The sequence below is a fragment of the Muntiacus reevesi genome, chromosome 18, assembly GCF_963930625.1.
Source record: "Muntiacus reevesi chromosome 18, mMunRee1.1, whole genome shotgun sequence".
Classification (NCBI taxonomy): Eukaryota; Metazoa; Chordata; class Mammalia; order Artiodactyla; family Cervidae; genus Muntiacus; species Muntiacus reevesi.
Window position 1 is genome coordinate 6,425,750 of NC_089266.1, and position 24,190 is coordinate 6,449,939.

Consider the following 24,190-nt stretch of genomic DNA (forward strand, 5'->3'; position numbering starts at 1 on the left):
CAGCGAAGATCGGAGCCCGTACCCCGACTAGCAGGTCCCGGGACAGCGCCAAGCGCCCCACAAACAGGAAAATGTTATTAGAACAACATTTCTCTTGGGTCCGAGGTGAGCCTGGACCACAGTAAAACTGTGGGGGGCTTGCAGCCCCGGAGCCGGATTGGTTTTCCTAGCAACAGTCGCCCCCACTCCACCCTCACCCCCCAAGCGGAGATGCACACTTTGGCGGAAGGCTGTTAAAGCCTCGGGGTCCTTTACCCGAGGGTTGGCGCGCTCAGTCCCTGACGCAGGTGGTGCTGGTGGCGGGGGGAGTCAGAACCGATCTCGCGAGCCACCCTGCCCGGTACCAGGAACTCCCCCGCCCCGCACCCAGCGCCCCTCCCCGGGCCTGCACTCCGGCCACTCGGTAACAAACACTTCCACTTCCTGAGCGCTCTTTCTTCTCCCGCCGCGGGGTGCCGAGCGGAGCCCGGAGCCCCGCCCCCGACTGCTCCCATTGGCCAGCGTCCTTCACCCGGCCCGAGCGCCTCCCGTGAGAGGCCTCTGATTGGCCCCCGGCGGTCCACACCCTCCGCGCGGCCCCGCCCCCGGGGTATGCGGCCCGGGCGGTTTCTGGAACGCTCAGTCGCCGCGCGGGGCGGGGATGGGTGTTTGATTCCCGGCTTCGGCTCCTCGCCGTTCGCCGCCGCGGCTCCCGGGACGCCTGCTCGCTTGTTGGCCCGTCCGGCGTCGCCGGGCTGCCCTGCCGCTCTCACCCTCGCCTCCCGGCCCGCAGAGTGGGACGCGGAGCTGGACCGACCCGCCTTCGGACCCCGACTGTACACCGCTGAGCGCCGCTGAGCCGTTGCCAAGCGAGATGAGCGCGGACGCGGCGGCCGGGGCGCCCCTGCCCCGGCTCTGCTGCCTGGAGAAGGGTCCGAACGGCTACGGCTTCCACCTGCACGGGGAAAAGGGCAAGGTAGGCCAGTACATCCGGCTGGTGGAGCCCGGCTCGCCGGCCGAGAAGTCGGGACTGCTGGCCGGAGACCGGCTAGTGGAGGTGAACGGCGAGAACGTGGAGAAGGAGACCCACCAGCAGGTGGTGAACCGCATCCGTGCCGCTCTCAACTCCGTGCGCCTGCTGGTGGTCGACCCGGAGACCGACGAGCGGCTGCAGAAGTTGGGCGTCCAGGTCCGGGAGGAGATGCTGCGTGCCCAGGAAGGGCCCGGGCAGACCGAACCGCCGGCCGGCGAGGAGCGGGGGGCTGGCGGCGAAAATGAGCCGCCGGCCGCCGCGCCAGAGCCTCGAGAGGCCGAGCAGAGCCATCAGGAGCGGGTAAGTGCGGGCCCGGGCCTCGCGGCGAGGCTGGATGGAAGCGGGTGGGAAGGAGAGTAGTGGGGAGACCCAGGCGCCCCGGGTGCCCAGCCCTGCTCCCCGCCTTGCCTTTCTGAAACTCGATCTTCGGAGGCGAGACTGCTTCCGCCCGCCGACCGGGCCGACTGGCAGTTACAGTCTTGAGGCTGCGTCCCACGACCCCAGCGTCCCATCCCCAAGCTGGGCTGGGACCCTGAGCTCCTTAGGGAGTGAGGGTGAAGGAGGGCGGCGCAAGGGAACCCAGTCTCCCTTTCCTCCACTCTGTTGGTGGCTGTCTGCTCCTACCCCTTGCGACCCCCAATTCCACCCCTCCTCTGAGTGGCCAGCTCCCTCCACAGGCCCCCCGGGGGTGGTAAATGAAGCGGCCTGGACTTCGAAAAGCTGGAGGAATAACCACCTTTCTGTGTGGAGCCGCAGCGGTGGGGGGCGGGGAGGGGGCCCTTTCCCCCCTTCCCCACAGCCCGGTGGCCTGTGTATCATTAACTTCAGCCTGGTGGACTTCATCCTCCTGAAGTCCAGCCTGACTTCTAAGAAAGAAGCTCCACCGTCTGCAGGAGATGGGTGGGGGCAGGGCTGAGGGAGGAGGTGCCGGAGCGTCTGGTCCGGGGGTGGTGGCAGCTCAGCCCCCAAGAGGATTTATGATTCTCAGGAATGTGAGGAGTAAGCTAGCTCCTATCTGGGAGCAGGAGGGAAGACCTTGGAGAGGTGGTTGGCTGTGGGCGTGGGGTGCGGGACAGCAGCCAGGAGGTCACCACGGGCAGGTGGTCTTGCCTGGCACTGGCTGTCCCACTCCAGGCCCTGGACAGCAAGCAGGCTGGTTGCTTTCTGCCCACGCTGGGTGTTTATAACCCGTTTGGATCAGCTGCAGGAGGGGCAAGGAGAAACAGGACTTGTACTGAGCCTTCCTTGCCCAGAGAGTAGGGGCGGCCTTAAGGTGAGACTGGGAGGAGGAGGGCCGGGGCCTCCCCCTGGGCCTCTTCAGCTTTACCAGCTCTCCACCTGCTGGCAGGGATGTTCATGGTGCTGGTAGGAGCCTCCCGTGACACAGAAAGGACACGTTCAACCTTTCAGTTTGAAGGTGGAGCCCGAGAGGACCAACTGGTTTGGTAGAAGTGAGGTCACCAGGAGCCCTGTCCAGCCGGAGCTGGGTGCTGGGAATGCCAGGGCCACTGGGTGCCCACTTCCTGCCACCGCCAAGCTGGCCTTGGCAAGGGTGGGGGTGGGGTCAGAGCACCCCAGCAGGGGGTTGACCCCAGGGAGCTGAAACACTCATGATCTCTGGTCCCAGACAAATCCAGTTTGAACTTTGTGCCCAGGGCACCGACTTAGCATTCCCGATTTGTTTTTTTTTTTTTTTTTAATGGACTTTGGCACTTGCACAAGTAACCCGCCCCCCTCACCCCGCAAGTTGCCGTCAAGTTCAGCTCCTCCCACTGCCCTTTCGGTTTTGCTACTGGGAGTGGGGGTGCTGGTGGACGCCGAAGCCAGGATGGAGGCTTGACCTTCCACGTGCACTCACCCGCCAGGCTGTCTGAGAAGCAGTGGAGGTTGGCTTCTACTCTCTGGGTGACTACAGAATGGGGTTTCCCCCAGGTGGGGGTTTGACACCTGCATCCGTGTGTATGCTTTATCGGGCCAGTTCCTCCAAGCCCTTCCCTAGGACATCGTCACCAGGCCTCTTGGGATTTCAGGTCAACAAGTGAGTCAGAACTTCTCTGAGCCTTGGTTCTGCCATTGATAAAACGGGAGCATTGGATTCCAGTGACACCTGCCTTCTCTAGGATTTTACAAATAATAATACGCTTGAGCCCCTAGTGGGTGCTGGACTGAGCTCCTTGTGAGCCCAGGCATTTGAATCCCAGCCACGAGCTGGGATCTCCCTTAGCTTCTGTAGCTGCTCAGCAGTGTTAAGCCCCTCTGCTAGGAAATTCCTGTGAAATTTGGTATGGTGGGCATGCAGGTGACTTACCCTGTCTTCAAAAAAAAAAAAAGTTAATAGACACAAGAGTTCATTGTTCCCTGAGAAGACAAGGTGGGGGGGGGGGGTCTGTATAAGGGATACATGCAGCGATTGCCTGCTATTGATTACTTTGAATCTGAATTTACTTGCAAAGTCGGGGCTGTCATGACATCTCCGTTAGTTCTTGGAAGTGGAAAAGGTTTTGGTGGGGAGTTGTCAAGCAGAGAGGGCTGGCGGGTGACATCTCATTGGGAGGAGTGACCTGGGTCAACAACAGTTCAGGACAGAAGACAAAGAGGTGCTCGTAGTACTGGTCTCGGAGGAGGGAGTGGGGTGCTTCCAGCCCGGCCTGCGTCCACCCCCGGGGAGGGAGGAGCCGCAGCAGCCCTGCTCAGCTGTGCTCGCCGAGCCACCTCGAGCCAAGTTTCTCTGAGCTTCCATTTCCTCTCGTTTAATTCGGGAGTGACAACACAGCGGCCTCGTGGGGTTGGCGGGTTACACGAGGATGTCTGCTAAGCCAGTAGCTCAGAGCCTCCACTAAGGAAGCGTTCAGTGAACGCTGGTGGCTGGGCTCTGAGTTAATAAACATTTCACAGTGACAATTACACCCTCACCCAGGAGGTGCAGCCAGGCCTGGATCTGCCCCTCCTGTTGGGCATGGGCAACTGTGACCAAGCCTGGCATCCCTAGATGCTCAGTCTGGGATCACTGTTGAATAATCAGCCCTTCACAATCTGGTCGCCTCGCTCCCGCCACCGCCCTCTCGGACAACCCAGCCCACCGAGCCACCCCGAGGGTCCGGATTCCCTCCCAGCGTGCCATGCGCTTTGAGCCTCTGCACCTGGTATTTGCACTCGCCGAGCCACCTCGGGCCAAGTTTCTCTGAGCTTCCATTTCCTCTCATCTAATTTGGGGGTAACAGCAAACCCTTGGGAACCCTCGGTCCCCTTCTTCGCGGGGCACGCTCCCCGAGACCACTCAGCTCCCAGGCGGCCTTTCCTCTACCCCACAGGCAACATGAGCCGTCTTGCCTCACCTCTGCCTGCTTTCTGTCCTTCCACCTTTTCTCACCCTCAGCACCCAGTATCTGAATCATCTGTTCACCTCTCCTCCCCCGACCTGACCTCCTTCAGAGTCCCAAGGCCAACAGCTGTAGCTTATTTATGTTTATCGCCCCTGCGCTGTCCAGGCTCAGGGCAGGGAGGGACTCAATAAATAATTTTTGCTTGAATGAATGAGTGCTAAACAGCCTTGGGGGACCTTTGTCCTAGGTGATCTCAGCCCAGCCCACCTGGGCCTGCGTGTACCTAGAGAGCACACCCGAGAGATCGGAATTCCAGATAGAGCTTATTGGCTTTTTCTTGCCTACTAGCAGCTTCCGTTTTAAAGCCAGAAGTCTGGGAATGCCAGCTCTGCTGCCTACTGGCTCTGGGGCCCTGATGGCTCATCATTCCCTGCAAGCCTCAGCTTCTCCCTCTGTGAAATGGGGAGAGAGGCTCCCAGCCTGCAGGGTTGTGGGGGGTGTTTGATGAGATGGTGGGGAGGAAGGGGAGTGTAAGTGCCCGGCTTGGGGGGGGGGTGGTTCCCGCCACGCCTGACACTGATCCCAGAGGCAAAGACCGGGTAGGCACCCTAGGTGGCACAGTGCAGGGTGGGCACGACTCGCTGGCAGCCTCCAACCTCTTTCCCAGGTTTCGTCTCACACAGGCGAGGGCAGAGGGGGATTTGAGCTGCAGGATGTTTGGATTTGAAAGGGACTGGGTGGGACGGTTTCTTCTTAAACCGCATACTTGGGATTTCTCACTCCTCAGGGATCCAACCCCCTTATCTACTGGTTCCTGTTCAATCCTGGAGAGGATTCTCCTGGAGAGAGGAAAGGGGCTTCCTTCTCATGGAAGCCTGTCATGTCTCTATGGGGGCCCTTCTCTGCCTCCCTAGGCTTCCCATTCACCGGCCCCCAAGAAAGTGGAGGGGTTAGGAATTAGGAGAAGAAGGGGTGTCACCAAGGTTATGTGGATGCTGCAAGCCTCTTAGAGAAAGCAGAGCTCTAGACCCAGTAATGGGAGCTCAAGGCAGAGAAGGAAACCCACATTTCTCCTGAGTCTGCTAATTGCCTGGCCCTGTGCCCTAAAGATAATGATACAAATTCCATTGTTCTTTTTTGTTTTTCCCCCACCACAACCTTGCAAACTAGGTATTATTTTCTCCATTTTGTAACTTGATAAATAATAAATGGTAGCTATTATCTGTGTCTGGCAACGTGCTCTGTACTAAACACGCCTTACTTATCTCGGTGAATCCCCACGACCACCCTGTGAGACAGAGATTAGCCCTACTGTCTGCCTGCGGAGGCTGAGGCTCTGTCGTTTCTGGGGGTGGCCCCGGGCTTCTGAGCTAGTCAGCCTTCACCTTGCAGCAGGGCAGTGTCTGAGAACCCCGCTCACTCGGACTCTGCCCATCACATTCTGAGCCACACCGGGGCCATCACATAGGCATAAGTTCAGGCTGCTGGAACCAGCTCCCTGCAAGGGTTCAGGTCTCCCAGGTGCTTCTGTCTCCAGGGCACACGATCAGGAAAGGTGTCAGCCCTGGTGGGAGGCGTTGGCCCAGAAGGGGCAGGCTCCAGGCCCCATCCTTCTCGCGTGATGGGCCTGACAGAGAGTGACGTAGTCTGTACCCTCATCTCTAGGGCATAAGAGCCGCCCTTACTGGCTCTGGGGCTCCCCTGTAGCACAAAGGACCACCCCCCCACAGAGGCCTACCTTGACTTTTGGGTTAGATCTGGGTTCTAGTATCACTCACAGCTATGGGACTGAGGCCAGAGCTCTGACTTCCCAGGGACAAAAGGCTCCAGCGTCTCCCTGTGCTTGTTATAAGGTCATGATGCCCAAATGAGACAGCAAAGGCTGTGGGGATGTAGGAATAGTTGAGAGTGAGACCTCTGGGGTCTGTAGAATGGGCCTTTTCGGCAGCCACTGGCCACACGTGACTCCTAGCACTCGAAGTATGCCAGCCGAAACTGAGATGTGCAGTAAGGGTAAGATCAAACGCGTACCAGATTTTGAAAACTTAGTACGAGAAAAAGGATGTAAAATATCCCATTACTAACTTTTTACTAGATTACCTGTTGGAATGATGATATTTTGGATATGTTGTGTTAAATAAGGTTAAAGTTGATCACTCATGTTTCTGTTTTACTCTTTAATGTGGCTGCTAGAACCTTCTAAGTTACTGACGTGACTGGCATTCTGTTTCTGTGAGACAAGCTGCTCTAGTTGTTGTTCTTTAGTTGTTAAGTCATGTCCAGCCCTTTGCAGCCCCATCAACTGTAGCTCACCACGTTCCTCTGTCCATGCGATTCTCCAGGCAAGATTACTTGTGGGTCGCCATTCCTTTCTCTAGGGATTGAACCGTTGTCTCCTGCTTAGCAGGCGGATTCTTGACCTTGCCGCTCTAGATCTGAGCTCAAAGCCCTCCCCTCTCTCCCATCAGTTGCATGTACTTGAGCAATTTATGCCGTCTATTTGAACCCAACTTTTCTCCACGTGTGGGCTTCCCTGGTAGCTCAGATGGTAAAAGCATCTGCCTACAATGCAGGAGACCCAGGTTGGATCCCTGGGCCAGGAAGATCCCCTGGAGAAGGAAATGGCAACCCACTCCAGTACTCTTGCCTGGAAAATCCCATGGACTGAGGAGCCTGGTAGGCTACAGTCCATGGGGTCTCCAAGAGTCGGACACGACTGAGCGACTTCACTTCACTTCCTCCACTGTGAAGTGAGGGTGGTAATACCTTCCTCGAAGAGTTATAGTTGGGTCTTAGTGAGAAAATACACTTAAAAGCCCCAGCGTGGTGCTTGGCACGTAGCAAGTGCTTGTTAAAGGCCAGCTGCTCTTTGTTATTTCAGGAGAGTCCCAATTTCACAAGCTCCAAGAAGGTCCTTACAGAGCTTCTTGGGACCACCCACCGGAGTTAAATCCAGAGGCTTCTGGGAGGAGGGGGAGGGATGAGAAGGGTGACAGGAAAGAGCCTGCGGGGGCAGGCAGGCATGGGGCAGCCAGCCTGGATGGTGTCCAGCCAGGCAGCAGCCCAGGTACCAGCCTGCTCCATCCCAGGCTTGCCCAGCCCTGGGGAGACCTGAGCCAAACGCTCCATCGGGCATGTCTCTGGCCAGCACCAGCAGAGAAGAGCCGGGGAAGACCTGGCTCAAAGCCCTTGAGGAGCAGTGTCAGAGCGGTAGCCCCCCATGTTATCATCTGGATCCCACCCTGCGAAGCTCCAGAAAGAGGCTTCCCTGCTGAGAAGCGGCGGGATTAAGGGCCAGAGTCCCTTCTTTTTCCACAAAGGGAGGTTGTCCGGCATTCCTCAGCGTGTGCAGACCTTGGGCAGGGGTCTTCTAGAGTGAGATCCATGAAGCCACATCGGGGTCAGAGGTCATGAGTCAGTGGCAGCCAAGCCCTTGGTCGTCCATCCCTTTGGGTGAGGAGAGGATGCTTTCAGCCCAGAGCCCTGGACCCTGGCCTGCAGTCTGAGCTCCCGGTCACCCCGCAGCCTGTCCTAAAAGACAGTGCCCCCACACTGCCCGGTCACACGTGCCCCCAGGCAGAGCCACCTCCTCCACCCTGGTTTCCTTGAAGAGCTGGCGCCAGACCCAGGCCTGTCTCCAGAGCAGCCCTGGCCCCTTCCCCTCAGTATCCCCACCCCTCCCCCACCAGAAGGACCAGATCTCCCTGTCTCCGCCCTCCCATCCCCCCATGCTAAGGCCGATTCCGGGCTGGGGGCGGGAGGTACCGGTCTTATCTTATTTGCATAAACACGAGCCCCGCCTGGCTGGGCTGGGGGAGGGGCAGTGACCAGTCACCTCTGTCTGTTCCCCTGGCCACCCCGGTGGTCTTCCTGCCCCTCCAGCCCCACCTTCTGGGACCCAGAGCCGGTGAGCCTATGGGATGTTTTCCCTAGGGCTCATCACCCTGGCGTCGGCCAGGGAGGGGTGGCCCAGTGGGGCGTTGGCCCCCGGCCTCCCTCTCCCCGGGGAGGAGGGGAGGAGCAGGGAGCGGCCGGCCCGCTCCCCAGAGACGGTCACTGGGATTAGGGTATCGACTTTCCCCAGCCTCCCAGGTGGCTGCTGATGGTGCCTATTGAATTCCGTGCCCGACGCCTGCTCCCTGGGCCGCGTGGGTGGAGGTGACTGGGCGGCCACTCTGGGGTGGGGCTGGGCTCCCTGGGAGGGTGGGAGGAGGTGGTGGAGGGAGCAGCCGCCAGGCCTGTGCAGGGTTTGGGACCGCCTGAGACCCGGGGGGTGGGAGAAGCCTGCAGGAGAAGAGTCTGAAGGTAGTGCTCCTGGAGGGGTCGGGAATGAAAAACTCGTCCAGCCCCGGCAGCCCCAGCCCATTTGCACAGCCCCTCAGCCGCCACTGCCAGGCAGTCCCTCTTCTCACTTCTCTGCCAGTCTCCTCGCTGAGCAGAGCCTGATTTTTTTTACTTCCAAGCTGCCATGGTCACTTGAAGACCCACCTGAGTCTCTGAACACTCTGTGGCCATATTCCCCTCGAAGTCACCCCACCTCCAGCACGGACCCCTCTGAACCTCGGCCCAAGGCCACATGTGAGCTCCTAGGGGCCCCACGCCAGGCCCAGGATGTCCTGGAGTGCCCAGGTATCCCCTCGCCCCAGCTCCAGGGGCCCAGGCCCAGAGCAGCGGTGGCTAAGCTCTGGCCAGCGCCTGACATCTCCACATCTCAGTGCGGGGCCTCGGGGAGCTGCCCCAGGACTCCGGACAGCACCAGCCTCCACCAGGCCGCGCTGGGCTCCTTTGATGACTGACTCAGCAGCTGGCAGTGACAGTTCTGGAGGCAGCTGGGAGAGGGGTGGAGAGAGACACGGGAAGGGGAGCCCCCCGCCCAGTCTTGGGGGGCTTGGGAAGGTAGGAGCTGGGTGTGGTTCTATACTAGTCTGAGCACCTCAGAAAGTGCCTGGGGTTTCCTGGACCCCTGGGAGGGGATCTGCCACTTCCTGAGATCCTCATGGCCTGGTGCTGGTAGAGGGGCGTGAGGTGCAAAGGACCCACAGGCAAGGGTCCCCAGGGTGCCAGGTGCTCCGGATCAGTGAGGGAAGCCACCAGGCCTGCCTGCTCCCAGCCGAACCGCCCTCCCCGGAAGGAAGCCTGTGGTTTCATCATCTCCCCGCCCCTCCCAGCAGAGGCTGCAGCCCGAGTTTGCAGCTCTTGCCCAAGTGGGCCTCCTCCCAGCCTAGGCTTTGAGTCCTGCCATGGATGGTGGCAGGGCACACGGGTTTCCAAGTCAGAGCCCGGGGTGGAGTCCTGGCTCCTCTGCCATGGAGCTTGGGCCCTGGGCTTCACGTCTGGGGTCTCACTTTCACCATCTCCAGGATGGGAGTTAGGGTTAGGGTCCTAACCCACGGGAGGGAGGCTCTTTGAAGTCAGGGGCAGCGGGAGGGGCAGGAGACAGCGGACCACCCTCTGGCTTCCCCGTGATTCACCCTCCCTGCTTTCTCAGGGTGACAGAGGAGCTCTGGCCACAGAAAGCCGAGCCTCCCCACTGCGGCAACTGGTCGGACCTGTTCCTGCTCCTCGGGCCTGTGGGAAGGCTTAGCTCTAGGGGAGAAGAGCCTCACTTACTCCCGGAAGTAGATTGGGGGGCGGGGGGGTGGCAACCAGCAGGGGGTGGATGTGGGGAGTCCGTGGGGAGTGGGCCCGGCAGCCAGCGAGGGCCAGGGAGGGATGAGGGGACCTGGAGAGAACCGGGGGCCCCGTCCCCTTTTTCATGCTTACTTAAGTGCCTCTGCTCTTGTCTGGGATGCCCAGATGGGGGTAGAGCCAAACCTAACTGTCACCTCGCCCTCCTTCCGGTCTGGGCCTCTCCACACCCCCAATCAACATCCTGAAGCTGAAAGGCCGGCCCAGGCATCTAAAGGAAAGCAGAGTCACCCTCCCCACCCCCCACCCACCATCCTCCACGGAGCAGAGGGGTGGGGGCTGAGTCCACCGCAGGTGGCAGCTGCCTCCTGGGCTCAGCAGGTCGGGGCAGGAGGGCTGTGGGGCCTCCCCGCCCCACCCCTCCCTTGCCTTCTCTCCCAGCTGGGCAGTGAGATTTCAGAGCGACCAGCACCCCACCCTCGAAATCTCACCTCTCCGCTTCCTGTGACTGACTGTCCATCAGTATTAGCAACGACAGGGGCGTCCCCTCGTGCACAGGGGTGTAGGGTGGTCAGGGGCTCCCACCTATGTTAATTGGACCTCCTAGCAGCCCTGGGAGGCAGGTGGCATTAAGAACAGTCTATAAACAAGGAACCCAAGGCTTTGAGAAGGAAATGACTTGCCCCGGGTCACCGAACTGGTAAGCTGGAAGCTGGGCCAGGACCCTGACTTCAGTGTTTGCTCTTTGCCCAGTATCCGGGTGATAATCCAAAACTGGCAGGCCTGGGGGCCGGGGGAATGGGAACCCCATGTCCATCGTGGGCTCAGAGCTCAGGCCCCCTCAGTTTCCTCCATCATATAAACGTGCCCTCGGGCTGCAGCTTCTAAGCTAAGCTGCTTAGGCTGGGCCAAGGATGGTGGAAACTGTTGCACGCTGGGGGTCTGAGTGTTTGAGCACCTCTCGGCGGGTCCTCTCCAGGTCACGGCCACACAGGGCTCCCCCCGGTCCAGCCCTGCTTTCCACCACCCCCTCCCCATTCAGGCTCCCTGGGCAGGCTCTTTGGGGTTCTGTCACTGCCTTCATCCTCGGCCTTGGTTCGACTTGTGGGACGTCTGGGACCCCTGGCTGTACCTCCCTCAGCCCCATGGTCATCTGGCTCCCAGCTCCCTTTAGGTGGGCCGTTTGGCTTGGTGGGGACAAGCCGGGAGTCCGTGTGGGGGAGGGAAGGCTTTACTGTGAATATGTAAACCAGCTTTGAGTAAGCACCTGCCCTCACTTCCCCCCCTGCAGAGAGGAGGGTACAGAGCAGCTGGGGGTCCCCGGTCACTGTCCCAGGTACTTAGGCTGGCAAGGATGCTACCAGGAGGGGAGCAGACCGAGCCATTAGCTGGGAGGGATGAGGTAGCCAGCCAAACACCATGATAAATGGGCTTCCCTGGCAGTCCGGTGGTTGACTCCACACGTCCCATGCAGGGGGCATAGATTCCATCCCTGGTTGGGTAACTCAGATCTCACATGCCTCTCGGCGTGGCCAAAAACAAATAACATGATTAACCTTAGAACGTCAGAAAGGCAGAGACCTGAGCTAGTCCGCTCCCACCCCTCACTTGCCTAAAGAGGGAAATGTGCCACGGACTTGGGTGGCGCTGTGCCCAGGGGCGCCCAGGCAGGCTGCAGCAGGGCAGGGTCCCCGGCCAGCATTCTCTGGCTGCTGGAGGATCTGAGGAACCTTCCTCGGTCGGGGGGTGGGGTCAGGCACGGAGCAGGGAGGGCGGCACCCCAGGCCGGTGCGGAAGGACCACGTCCCCCGCTTTCTCCCCACAGCGCGAGCTTCGGCCTCGGCTCTGTGCCATGAAGAAGGGCCCCAATGGTTACGGCTTCAACCTGCACAGCGACAAGTCCAAGCCAGGCCAGTTCATCCGGGCGGTGGACCCAGACTCTCCTGCCGAGGCCTCAGGGCTCCGGGCCCAGGACCGCATCGTGGAGGTAATGTGAGGCTTCCTGCCCCCTTCCCAGGCTTCTTCTTCCTGATGGCATCCCCCTGGGCAGCCAGCACTGCATCTGCTCCTTGGTTAGCCCGTGAGGAACCCCAACAGCCCGTAGATGCTGGAGAGAGGGCGCGGAGAATGGTGGGTGAGTGGGCAAGAAGGAAGGAAGGAAAGATGGGGGACCCCCTGGCGGTCCAGTGGTTAGGACGCCACACTTCCACTCCTGGGTCCTTGGTCAGGGAACTAAGATCCCACAAGCTGCAAGGTGTAGCCAAGAAAAAGATTTTTTAAAAAGGAAGGAAAGATGCGTGAACGGATGGATGGACAGAAAGACAAAGAGGTGAACTGACTTCTTTCCTGCTTGCACCTCCTGCGGGCTCTTTGTGGAGCAGACACGCTCAGCGGCCCACGGTTCCCCCATCCGTCCAGGGAGCTGCCTGGGGCCACAGCCAGTTTCCCGCTCTCTGAGGCCTCCACACCAGCAAAGGGATGGGGTGGAGCTGGGGGCCATGAGATCCGTCCCCGGAGTGAGGCTGGGCTGGCAGGCTCTTGCACTCTTGTGCTCTGCCGGTCAGAAGAGGAAACGTGAACCCAGGGCCTGGGGCAGGTCCCAGAATCTCAGTCTTCGAGCCTCAGAGCTGGAAGATCAGCTCTCCCAAGACGTCTCAGTTTACAGGCGAGCAAACCAAGGCCCAGGCAGGGAAGTACCTAGAAAAGCTGGGGCCCAACCCGGGCCTCCCAGACCCTTCCCGAACCGTCTGTCACAGCTGTGTTTGTTCAGTCTCGGCCGGGTATTTTCTTTGGCTTTTCCCACGTGTCCTACCTCCCCATCCAACTGTCAAGTGGGAGGACCACTAAGCCTGGTTCAGGGCTCTACAGGCCGGGGGTGCTGGGGTTGGCACTGCGTGTTCACCGATTGCCAACCAGCTCAGCCTTCACCTGCCCCCCGCCCAGAACTGAGACCTGTGCGGCTAACCCCTGCCCACACCCACAGGTGAACGGGGTTTGTGTGGAGGGCAAGCCGCACGGGGAGGTGGTGTCTGCCATCAAGGCCGGCGGGGACGAGGCCAAGCTGCTGGTGGTGGACAGGGAGACGGACGAGTTCTTCAAGAAATGCAAAGTGATCCCATCGCAGGAGCACCTGCAAGGTGAGCTGGGCTTGGCAGCCTGAGGGCCCCCCCGGGTCAGGAATGTGCTCTGGATTTTATTGGGTCCCACGGGAGGGGAGGCAAGTGGTGTGGGTTGGGGGAGGGGGTCTTGGAGAGGAAGCCGGCGTCGGCAGTGGGTTTCTGAGAATGGTGTATGGCTGGGGGGTGGGGGGTGGGGACCCGCACAAGGGATGGTGAGATAGAATGGGCTGCTGATTCCGCAGAGGGAGGGGACCCCTCTCCTCCCCATGCACCCCGCCCCCCGCCCCACTCTACTCGTGGTAAGCACTCAGGGCAGGCCCGGATGCAAGGAAACAGTTAACTCTGGGGTGGCTTCCAGCCTTAGCTTGGTCAGATCAGAGTCCAGTGACAGGGCCCCAGTGCCTCCCCTTCCCTTCTCTCAGGTTGTCTTGGAAACCCAGGCTTGCTGGCTTGAGAGCGGTGGGTCCCTGGGCCCCTGCCCTCCCCCGCCCCTCCATCACCCTGCCAAGCCTGGCACCTCCCCCGCCCTGGCCCAAGCCAAACGGGGCAGCCGCCGCCCAGGAAAGGAGGAGCTGAGCCGTGCTCTGCCCCCTGGTCTGGACCTTCTCCCTGGGAAGATGAAGATGGCTCCCAGGGGTTGCAGGACTGGGCGGAACCTCTTTGGACCTTGCAATGGGTGGGGTTTCCTTGAGGGTCAGATGTGGGGCACAGGGGTCCACACAGAGGTCTTGCCACAAATTCAGATCGCCAACTTGGAGGTGCCCAGTGGGTCCTGGGGGTATCCTGGAAGTCACTAGCAGACTCCGGTCATGGGAGGTGGGTACCACTGTACCCTTGTCTCCCAAGTTGATGGAAAGCAGGTAAGTCTGATAATCCCCATCCTCATTGGGTGGAAACTGAGGCCCAGAGAAGTCCCCCAGCCTTGCTCTTGGCAATGTGGTATGGGAAAGGGAAAGTGTTAGTTGCTCAGCCCCGTCTGACTCTCTGCGATCCCGCCAGGCTCCTCTGCCTGTGGAGTTAGCCTAGGCCAGAATACTGGAGTGGTTTGCCATGCCCTCCTCCAGGGGATCTTCCCCGCCCAGGGATGGAACCCAGGTCTCCTGCGTTGTGGGCGGATTCTCTACCACTGAGCCGCCAGGGAGGCCCCAGTGTGGGAAGACACGGCTGAAATCCGGACTCCCCTCGGCTGCTCCTGTACCTGCCCCTGCCTCCCCCAGCACCCTTCTCCCCCGACTCCCAAGTCATCAGCCCTCTCTCTCCCCCCTGGCTGGGCAGGAAGGGCCCTGGGAACCTCCGTGACTGCAGCCTCTGAATAGAGGACCTGCGGAGGGAGGCGCGGGGGCGGGTCCCCTCCCTGGTGTCCCTCCTCCCAGGTGGATGTTACTCTGCACATCCCCAGCCTCTGCCTCCTGCCCACAGCTGGGTAGCCCACAGCTCACGGGTGAGTGGGGTACAGTGGAGGGTGGGAGTGAGTGTCCTCGTGTCCCGCAGTCCCCTGCCCAGCCACTGTGGGAGGCCAGATGAGAGATGTGCCTGCCCCGGTCCAGGGCAAGGAGAAAGACGTACCCTGATCTTAAGCTAAGAGCTCAGAAGAAGCCCACCCAGGCTGACTGGAGATGGAACAGCCCCCTTTGCAGCCAGGTGGGGAGTCTACCCTGAGTGAGGCCAGGGAGGGTGACCCCAGGGCGTGCTCGCCCTCTGACCCCACCTGCCACCACCAGGTTTCCCCTTGGCTGGGGGAGGGCACGCCCAGGACTCTGCCCTGAGCCCTGGGGCCCCCCTCCATCCCCACACTGGCCAGGAGGCGTCGGGGTTCTTTCACAGCTGATAATCATAACCAGGGCCTGGTTCCCAGTTCTGTTGACACACCGTCACCTAGGAAGCATTCGAAAAATACTGATTCCTAGGCTCGTCCCAGACCCACTTAGACAGACACCCTGGTGTCAAGCCCAGGGATCTGTATTTCTAACAAGCTTCCTGGGTGGTTGGGAGGCAGCTGCCTGGAATTTCAGCCCTGACTGTGAAAGTGCTTTTTTCAAACAGCTCCTTACTCATCAGTGGTTCTTGGGATTAAGTGAGTAGGCACCTTTCTTCCTTTTTTTTTTTTAACTTTTTATTTTGTGTTGGAGTATAGCCAATTAACAGTGTTACAGCAGTTTCAGGGAACAGCTTAGGGACTCAGCCATTCACACACATGTATCGGTTCCCCCCAAAATCCCCTCCCGCCCAGGCCCCACTTAACAGTGAGCAGGTTCTTGTTGGTTATCCACTTTCCATATAACAGCGTGTACAACTCCCCAACCGTCCCTCCCCCGTGTTTTTAATGAAACTGAAAAGGAAATCTCAAAAAGCCTTGAGATATAGTGAGGGCAAGTTGTTTTGTTAAATGTTACATAGTCTGAGGCTGCTGGGTTGTCAAAATGTCCAGTGTACTATAGTGGGTGGCAGTCAGGAGACTTAAACACTGACCTTGGGGAACAAGGTCAAGTGGTCTAGCCAAACCCCACGACCCCCGCCTTCCGCGCCCCACTCTGTTCCCATGGCTTCTGACTCACCTGCGCTTTTCTCTTCCCCATCTAGGTCCCTTGCCTGAGCCCGTTACCAATGGGGAGATCGAGAAGGTAAATAAAGACAGAGCCTTAATGCTTCTCGGGCTCAGCTCTGGGGCTGCAGGAGGCGGGGGAGGACGTGTGGTTAGGAGGAGGACAGGGTCTGGTTCAGGTGGAGACCTCACGTCTCGAGCCCCCGGCCGTGTAAGGGCCCCAGCTTGGGGCCGAGGCAGAGGGGATGGAGCCGCCTGGCCAGGCCCATCCTGGGTGACAGGCCCCGCCTCCAGCTCCCCACCACACAGAAGGCCATTCTTCCCCCCAAGAACAGAGCGGCAGTGTCTGCCCGCAGGCTGCCGGGCCCCTGCAACTTCCAGTCTGGGTTGGGAGAACAAAGCTCCTCCTACCCAGGCTGAGAGATGGCGCGGCCCGGTGCCAGCTGGGGCCACAGGAACCCAGGCAGAAGCTCAGTGTCCAGCTGCGGCCTGAGGCCTGGGCTCTGGGACAGCCCCCTCGGGGTCAGGCCACAGGGCGGGAGGGCTCCTCGGGGTCTGCTCCAAGGCTTCCTTTCCCCTGGGGCTCCTGCTGGGGATGCAGCAAGAAGGCCCTGAACCACCTGAGCCTTCAGTCGTTTTCCCTGCAGGTCTCTAACTCTACCCCACCTTATTCCCTCAAAGCCCTTCTTGGCTGCTTGGGGGTTAAGATTTCAAGAAGGGGGTCAAATCCAAGTGAACAAGTCAGGTGGGCTGCAGGAGACTCAGGGGACATCACGGGTGTTCCACACAGCAGAGTCTCCCGGCGCCCCCACACCCCAGGGGGCCCCTTCGTGGTCACTGTGCCAGGGAGGAGTCAACCCCAGAGGCTGCCTGGGAGGATAGGGGCCGGGTGAGCCACTCAGCTAATCCCACGAGGGGTGGTCCTGCTGCCCTGGATGGTGGAACCCGGCTGCCCTCTGATCCTTGGAAGAATGTGAAAGTGCAAATCCCCACGGGGCCCTGGCAGGCTCGGGCAGCGGGACTCTGGGGTGGATGGCAGGACTCAGACCGAGGCCCCGTCTTCCCTGGAGTGCCCTTCATGGCTCAGGACTGCCCACCCACACGCCTCCTCTCCTCTCTGCACCAGGAGAACAGTCCTGAAGCCCTGGCCGAGACGGCCTCCGAGAGCCCCGTGCCACCCCTGGCAAGAACCGCCTCCAGTGACACCAGTGAGGAGGTGAGGCCGGCCAGCTGGGCGGGCGGGGGGTGGCACCGGGTGGCACCAAGTCCGCTCCCAGGTCTCACTCACTCCTGGCACACCAGCCTGCCGTGGAGGTCACACGCTGAGCCACGTTCTGTCCTCGTGACCTGGCTTCCCCATGCGCAGCCTCAAGGGAGCACCTCGCCGAGGCGCTGAGGCCCCCCTCTTCCTCCTCTTTGCAGCTGAATTCCCAAGACAGCCCCAAGAAACAGGACTCCACGGCACCCTCATCTACCTCCTCCTCGTCCTCCGACCCCATCCTGGACTTCAACATCTCCCTGGCTGTGGCCAAAGAGAGGGCCCACCAGAAGCGCGTCAGCAAACGGGCCCCACAGATGGACTGGAGCAAGAAAAACGAACTCTTCAGCAACCTCTGAGCCGTACCCCACCCCCGCCACCAGGAAAGCCCAGCCCCACACCCAGCCCGACCCCCTCTCCCCCACTTACCCCCAGATCAACACACAAATCAGCACCAGCATCTCCTCTCTTGGCAAATCTGATCTTTCTAGAGAACTGTGTTCTTCCCTTACCTCCGACGAAGTGACTGGTTTTCTGTCCTGCCCCAGTCAAAAAGCAGACTCTGTGTCCCTCCTAGCTGGGTGCTTCAGCCCACCCAGAGCCCCCCTGCCACCCTCCTGGGACGTCACTGAGACCTCCATCGAGCAAAGATCCTGAGATTGGGCAAGAGGTCACCTTCCCTCCTGACCCCAAGTGATGACTAGGTCCGGGATCCATCAAGGACTCCGAACATATCAACATCCCCGAGTGGACTGGGGCCACCATCCTCAGAGCTGTGACTTGGGCATATTATTTTTGATTTTTTAAGTGCAGTACTATAGTTTAGAGGGACTTTCAATTCTTGATTAACATGATTTCCCAGGTTGTTGCATCCGGGACGTAGCAGTGGCCCTACCCTTCCTTCAACTTTTGTTTCTGCTGCCACCCCAGAGACCTGGGCAACGTGGGGAGGGTCTGGCCACCCCCTGCCCAGCCCTGAGCCAGACACAATTGTAAGGAAACTTACCCGAAATTCAACTAGTTTCTCCAAACAGCCTTGGCCTCTGTGTGTTCTTTTGCAGCTCTGTCCACGCGTGTCCCTAGAGTGGCCTCTGGCCAAGAGGGCGGTCCAGGACTCCCTGGGACTCTAAGCCCAGAGCCAGAAGTGGGGTGGCTTTAACCAGAGGGCCTTGAACCTGTAGCTGCTGAGTGGCTAGGCCATGCATGGGTCCTGGGCCAGCCCTACAAGAATGATCATCAGGGAAACGGGGAGCTTAGAGACCACGTGCGCAGAGGGAGGGCGCTAAGACCCACCTCGGATCCCAGGAGCATTCAGAGGGTGAATCCACGATGGAGCCAGACTTGGAGAGAGAAGACTTGGCTTTAATCTTTCTGCCCACTGCCAGAAAGGTGCAGATTCCCAGGTGTGACCCAAAGTGGTGTCCCCGCCCCCCTCCCAGATACTCTTATCTTACCTGGCCATGGACCTGACTGCGGGGATGGGGAGGACAGACCTGGCCCGCTGGGCCCTGGGACATGCTTGTGGCAGGTGGGGTGGAGGGGATTTTCCAACGATGAAATGCCCTGCTCCTCCACAGGAGGTTCGGGTCTCTCTACTGCTGACCCAAGGGCACCCTGGGCAGCTGCCACCGTGGCCTGCAGAGCCCGGTTCATGGGCAGGCAGGAGGAAGGGAAGCTGGCCCTGGGCTGTCCTCCACCCCACCCGGAGGCCACTCAAGCCGGGTTCCTGGGACTGAGGAGAACAAGCAGGGAAGGTCACTATCTGGCCATCGCTAGACCTGTTAAGGTTAGTTAGAATTCCACCACTGGGAAAGAGAAACCTTCCAAAACCCTTATCATGGCACCAACTGCAGCAGTTAGGCTGGGCCTGGCCTGACCCCACTCACCCTTGCCTCCACCCTGTGACCTCTGATGGAGGTCCCCTGCAGGTGTGCCGGCCCCCCAGGCTGGGGAGGGGCCCTCCCTACCTCACCTGCTGGGTGGGGAGGCCCTAAGGACTTTCGACTCTGATTAAGCCGGCACAGGTGGCTCAGAGGCACCTGTCACCAAGGGGCCGGGGCCCCAGCGAGTAGTGTGTGTGTGAGGTGCAGGCATGTGTTTTTTTAATGAGTTTATTTATTTGTGTTGTGCAGGGTCTTCATGCTGTGTGGGCTTTCCTCTAGCTGCAGCAAGCAGGGGCTGCTCTCCAGTTGGAGGGGGCGTAGGCTTCTCACGGCAGTGGCTCCTCTTGTTGCAGAGCACGGGCTCTGGTGCCCACAGACCTCAGTACTGGGGCTCCCACGCTCCAGAGCACCGACCCAGAGGCTGTGATGCATGGACTCAGCTGGTCTGCCATCGGGTCTTCCCAGACCAGGGGTGGAACTCGCGTCCCCTGCTTTGGCAGGGGGGCGATTCTTTACCACTGAGCTGCCAGGAAAGCCCTCAGGCTATTTTAGATTCTAGTTTTCCACGCTCCTATCTGTTGAGAGAGGCCTGGGAGCTGGCAGTCCTCAGCCAGTCCTGGCTCTGCCATCAAAAGTGCCGGGGCCTCTGGCAAGCACCTGCTCCTCCCTCAGTCGTGTCTGACCCTTTGCGACCCCGCGGACCGCAGCCCGCCAGGCTCCTGTCCATGGGATTTCCCAGGCAAGACCACTGGAGTGGGGTGCCATTTCCTTCTCCATGAAAATACCCTAGGTGCCCTCAAAGGTCTCTTCTCCGGTGGTGTTCTGAAACCATGCCACCGGCTTACGACAGGGCGTGATGAGAGACAGACGTCAAAGGCTGTCCCGCTGGCTCCGACGTGCTTAACTGGCTGCCACGCAGCCCGGCCAACTCAGGCCTGTGCCACGGGCGCCCCCTCGTGGCCTCGGCAGGTGGAGCTGCTCCCGGGGAGGCAGGACAAGGCAGGGAGAGCGAGGTGCCTTCAGGAGGCCCCGGCTCTGGCCTCCGCTTCCTCCCGCAGCCCTTGTAGCTGAGCAGGAGGCCCGAGCTTCATGGCGGGGGCAGGGGGTGCTCCAGCCACACGGAGCTGTGTCCAGAACTTACCCCGCCCTCAAAACTGGCTCCAAAGACCAGGACACCCACCCACTTTCCCAGCCACCTGGCTGTCCTTCAGGGCTGACCGCCTTTCTTTCCAAACCTCCCGCGGTCACGCCCTCCTGCTTCTGCAGGACTGAGGACCAAGCTCCCAGCACCGTCCCTGCGACGCTGGAGGCTCTCCACACGGGCCCAGTGAGGGAACAGGGCCAGCTGCATGCAGTGCGCTTTACTCCCGGCCAGAGACTGGGCAGCCCCTCCGGGGGAAAGGGAGACCCCACGCAGTCACAGGCCCCCCGGGTCCGCAGCTCTGCCTCTACCTGCCTCCTCCACCTGTGGACTCAGGCCATCCACTCCAGTCTGAGTCCAGGTTTGGCAGGAGGATGGGCTGACCCTGGAGTAGCCCAGCCACAGCAGCCAGCCAGAGGGAGGCCAAGGCCAAGTCCGGCCCAGAGTCTGAGGGGCCCCACAGGGAGATTCCCAGCCTGGAGCAGGGCCAGCGTGCCCCGTGCCCCAGGCTCCATCCGTTCACCTGCAGCAGGGCTCCGAGCTTCCACGCCCATCCACACGGGGAGGCCTGTCCATGCGGCCGGCTGTCAGCAGGGCTCCGATGTCCCCTCTCTGTAGGGCTTCTCTTGCACGTGGCTGGTCTGCTCTAGAAGCCACTGCCGCTCCGGCTCACTCATCATCAGTCTGAGCGTCACCTCCTGGAAGACACTGCTCACAGCCACCTACGTGCGCCAGGGACAGAGCAGGGCCGGCTAAGTCACAGCCCCAGGTCCAAGCACCACCGGGCCCCCCCGCCCAGACCCGGGCCTCACCCTCTCACCAGCACCAGCCTCACCTGCTCAAAGTGAAGCTTTCGGAACATCCGGATGCTTGGCTCATTTCCTTGCCCAATTTTAGCCTCAAACTTGGTCAGACCTAGCCTGGTCACTCCTTCGGAAGGGATCACAGAGGGTAAGCTGCACTAGGAAGCCCCCCGCCCCTCCTCCCAGCACCCTCCACCCCACCTGCCCCCACCCCTGGGCCTGAAGGTTCACCCCCACCCCCTCGCCTTCCCTGGGACCTCCTGCCCGGCCCTCCTCACCGTAAAGCAGCATCATGAGGACGGCCTCCGTGCCCAGGCCCTGGCCCCTGCAGCTGGGCTCTAGGAGGAACGACAAGAGTCACTGACACTGCATGCCCGGCTCACAACCCTAGGAAGCTTGCAGATATGGGTACCATTCTGCAGATGAAGAGACAGAGACCGAGAGAAGTGAAACGACTTGCCCAAGGTCTCACAGATCAGCGACACTCAGCAACCCGATCCCAAAACTGACCCCTTCAGCTCAGCGTGCTGCCCCACGAGCACGTGCGCACAGCCCTTTAGAAAGGGGCTGAGGACCAGGATGGACACAGAAACGGGGGGTCCTCACACAGCATCGGAAGATGCTCCAGGGAAGAACACTGATTTTGGGGAGTCCCCAGTCCACCCCAAAGAGAGGGCAGACTGCAGCCTGCAGATCCTAAAAGCAAAGGTTACGTTCACACCCACGCGTGAGATGGGAATAAAACAAACCGCCAAGGGTGAGCCGTGTGGCTAACAGGGTGCCACGTGGTCTGCCTGGCCAGGGGCTGGGCTCACCAAGGCCAGGGCCTTGCGCCGAACTCTTTGGGTGCCTTATGTAGCTTGGGCGCCTTCAGGTTCAGCGGCTCTGAGGGCCAGAGGGGAGGGAGGGCAGGGCCAGGTGGGACAAACCTGCAATCATGACCTCGATCTCCCCCAAGGAGGGGTCCCCGGGATCCGTGAGGAAGAGGTTCACATCTCCCGCCATGCAGCTCTCCTCGCTGGGGCCCGGCTGGGCCTGCCGCTTCTCTGCATCCAGCACAATGAAGGTACACTCTGCCGAGGAGGCACAGGGTCATCACCTTCTCCCCACAGGAGCGCAGGGGCCAGTCTTCCTACCTGAGCCAGAGGACTAGCCCTGTCTCTGAGTCTGGCAGAAAAAGGGAGCTGGCGCTTCCTCCCGCTGATTACAGAGCCCGAAAGCGGCCTCCTTCAGGCAACAGTGGCCTTCTGCAAACAGTGACTGCATTCTCAGAGGGGGATGCAATAAAAAGACCACGCTGGGTTTACAGCAAGGGGCGCGAGGGGGTGCGGCCTGATTTACAGCCAGAGCCCCACAAGACTTCTTTTCTCTATATCCCTCCAGTCCTGCTGCAGTGAGTGAGGAAGAGAGCAGAATCATCAGCCACCACCCTCGGGGTCTGGCTTCAGGGGAGCGTCACAGTCTCAGGGTTTCAGGCACCTCCCCAGAGTTCCACAAAATGCTTTTTTTTTTTTTTTTTTTTGCAATCTTTCTGGGACCCCAGCCGGGAATGGGAAAAGGAGGGAAGCCAGGACGGCCTCTGGAATCAGCCCTCCCACAACCGGCCCAGCCCGGGCCTCCTCTGCTGCTCACTGTCCGGGTCGTCCCGCCAGCTGCGCTGCATCGCGTACTCCTGCTCCAGGGTCAGTGGCTCCGAGGCCGTCAAACGCTGCAGCTCCTCTGATTTCATCCACTCATGGTACCTACAGGGGCGGAAGGGCAGCCTTCAGCAAGTAGGACCGATTCAGAAGCCTAAGTCTGACATTTTATGAGATGAAGAAACAGATGCTTGAGGCAAACCCCTAGGGCTAACAGAGGACCAGAGAACACCCAAGAAAGGGTTATAATGGCTCCTATGGCAGAAGGCCACAGGCCCAGTAGCCAGAGACAGCAGGAGCCAGTCCTGTCTGTTCAGCCTCCTCTCCTGTCTCAGGACTCAGTGCAGGGGGAGCAGTTGGAAGCTAAACATTCCTCAAATTCCTGAGGAGATATAATGGCAAGCTGAACTCAAGCAAAGAAGGCTGATCAGATCTCCACAAAGGCGGGGCGCCAGAAACCCCCCAAACGAAAACCACAAGCAGGTAGCGAATACTCGCCTACAGCACTACCAGCCCCCTCTACCAGACATTCGCCAACTGCCACCACAAAAGCCCCACCCGAGACTCATTCCTGGCCATCCCAAACAACAAACCTCCCTCACAACAACCCGTGGGCTCAGTTTTACAACAGGTTAGCGTCCAGTCTCCAAGAACTGAGCCTATTTACTGGCACCAAGGGGGTGGCACTCTTTTACACTCAGGAGAGAAGACAATACCTTTTCTTCCTTACCCACATGTAGTTTACAAAAAGGAATTCCTTGCTGAAAGGCCAAAAAGGGAGCTGGCGGGGCGGGGGGTGGGGGGTGGGCGGTGAAAGGGAGAAATACGGGCCGGTGACTTCTTCCAGAGAGGTCATTGCCCTCTGCTCCAGTTTTCACTTTTTCCTATTTGCATTGACTTCTCGTACCAAGGTTTCCCTTCCTCCGAGAAAAACAGCCCCTGAGATTAGGGCTGAGACAGGCTGACCCTCCTCGCTGCACCTTGGAGAGCTGGCTCGCACCCACGTCAGGGGAGTGGTTACCTGGGCACATGCTCTGAGGTATAGGGGACCAGCACCACCTTCTTCCCCAGCAGCAAGATGTTCTGATTCAGCCTCATGGTGGCAACCTGCAGCTAGCGGGGAGGGCAAAGATTTCCGCACCTGAGTTTCCTCCCACTTAGGGTGGGAGCCTGGGCTCTCAATCCGCTAAACGCCTCCAGGGGCTAAGTTGTCAGGAGAGAGAGCCGCCATCCTTCTTCCTTTCCAAACCCTTCAGAGAACACGGCCTTTAAACCCCTTGCAAGGAGGGGAACCGGGCTGGTGAAAGATAATTAAACAATCCTGGACTCGCACCTCAAGGAGCCTTCAAGCATGGGCTGTCCCTTCCACCCCATCACCCAGAAGGCCTCATACCCAAGCACCAAGATTTACCACCGAAAACTCCCATCACCTGCGCCAGCCCTAAGACACCGCCCCCTACGGTTAATTTTGTGCCGCGTCTTAAACCTGTTTCCAACCCCTTTTCCCAGCGAACCTCCCCGCCCCCCGGGACTCTCGCTAGCCATCCGGGCCCTATCCCGGGCTACTTTAGAGGGAGGCGGGCTGACGGCCTCGAGCGCCTGCCCTTTGTGAGGGGTCACAGGCTACGCTCCTCGAACCCCACTGGGTTCGAGACTGGGGTCCCGGGGACGGCCAAATCCACAGCCGCTCCTGGGCCCTGACAGGAGCCCACCTCTCGCACCCGGCCCCAGGTTCCTTCCCTGGGCCGACAGCCGCTCTCACGCACGCGCGTAGGCGCGCGCCCCGCCCGCTTCCGCCCCGCAGACGGCGGCCGCGGAGGCGCGCGCGCAGCCCCGCCCCCGCG

General features: G+C 60.2%; 2 protein-coding genes across 4 annotated transcripts; one reads left to right on the forward strand and one right to left on the reverse strand.

The window, feature by feature from the left end:
* The first annotated feature begins 606 nt into the window (after positions 1-606).
* Positions 607-17,885, forward strand: NHERF1 (NHERF family PDZ scaffold protein 1). The gene is made up of 6 exons (XM_065909307.1): positions 607-1,312; positions 11,789-11,950; positions 12,947-13,100; positions 15,663-15,703; positions 16,751-16,840; positions 17,047-17,885. Exons 1-6 carry the CDS (start codon positions 854-856, stop codon positions 17,239-17,241), a joined length of 1,101 nt encoding a protein of 366 aa, XP_065765379.1. The 5' UTR covers positions 607-853; the 3' UTR covers positions 17,242-17,885.
* Positions 17,886-18,072: 187 nt separating this feature from the next.
* Positions 18,073-24,111, reverse strand: NAT9 (N-acetyltransferase 9 (putative)). Of its 3 annotated transcripts, none has more exons than XM_065909309.1 (7): positions 24,059-24,111; positions 23,368-23,453; positions 22,342-22,451; positions 21,639-21,782; positions 20,988-21,047; positions 20,742-20,836; positions 18,073-20,628 (listed from the first exon to the last, which is right to left on the reverse strand). In XM_065909309.1, exons 2-7 carry the CDS (start codon positions 23,442-23,444, stop codon positions 20,494-20,496), a joined length of 621 nt encoding a protein of 206 aa, XP_065765381.1. In that variant the 5' UTR covers positions 23,445-23,453; positions 24,059-24,111; the 3' UTR covers positions 18,073-20,493. The 3 variants fall into 3 exon arrangements, with proteins under 3 accessions (XP_065765381.1, XP_065765380.1, XP_065765383.1); XM_065909308.1 differs by having other exon boundaries at positions 23,368-23,459; positions 24,059-24,102; XM_065909311.1 differs by lacking the exon at positions 23,368-23,453 and having other exon boundaries at positions 24,059-24,095.
* Between the last annotated feature and the right edge of the window lie 79 nt (positions 24,112-24,190).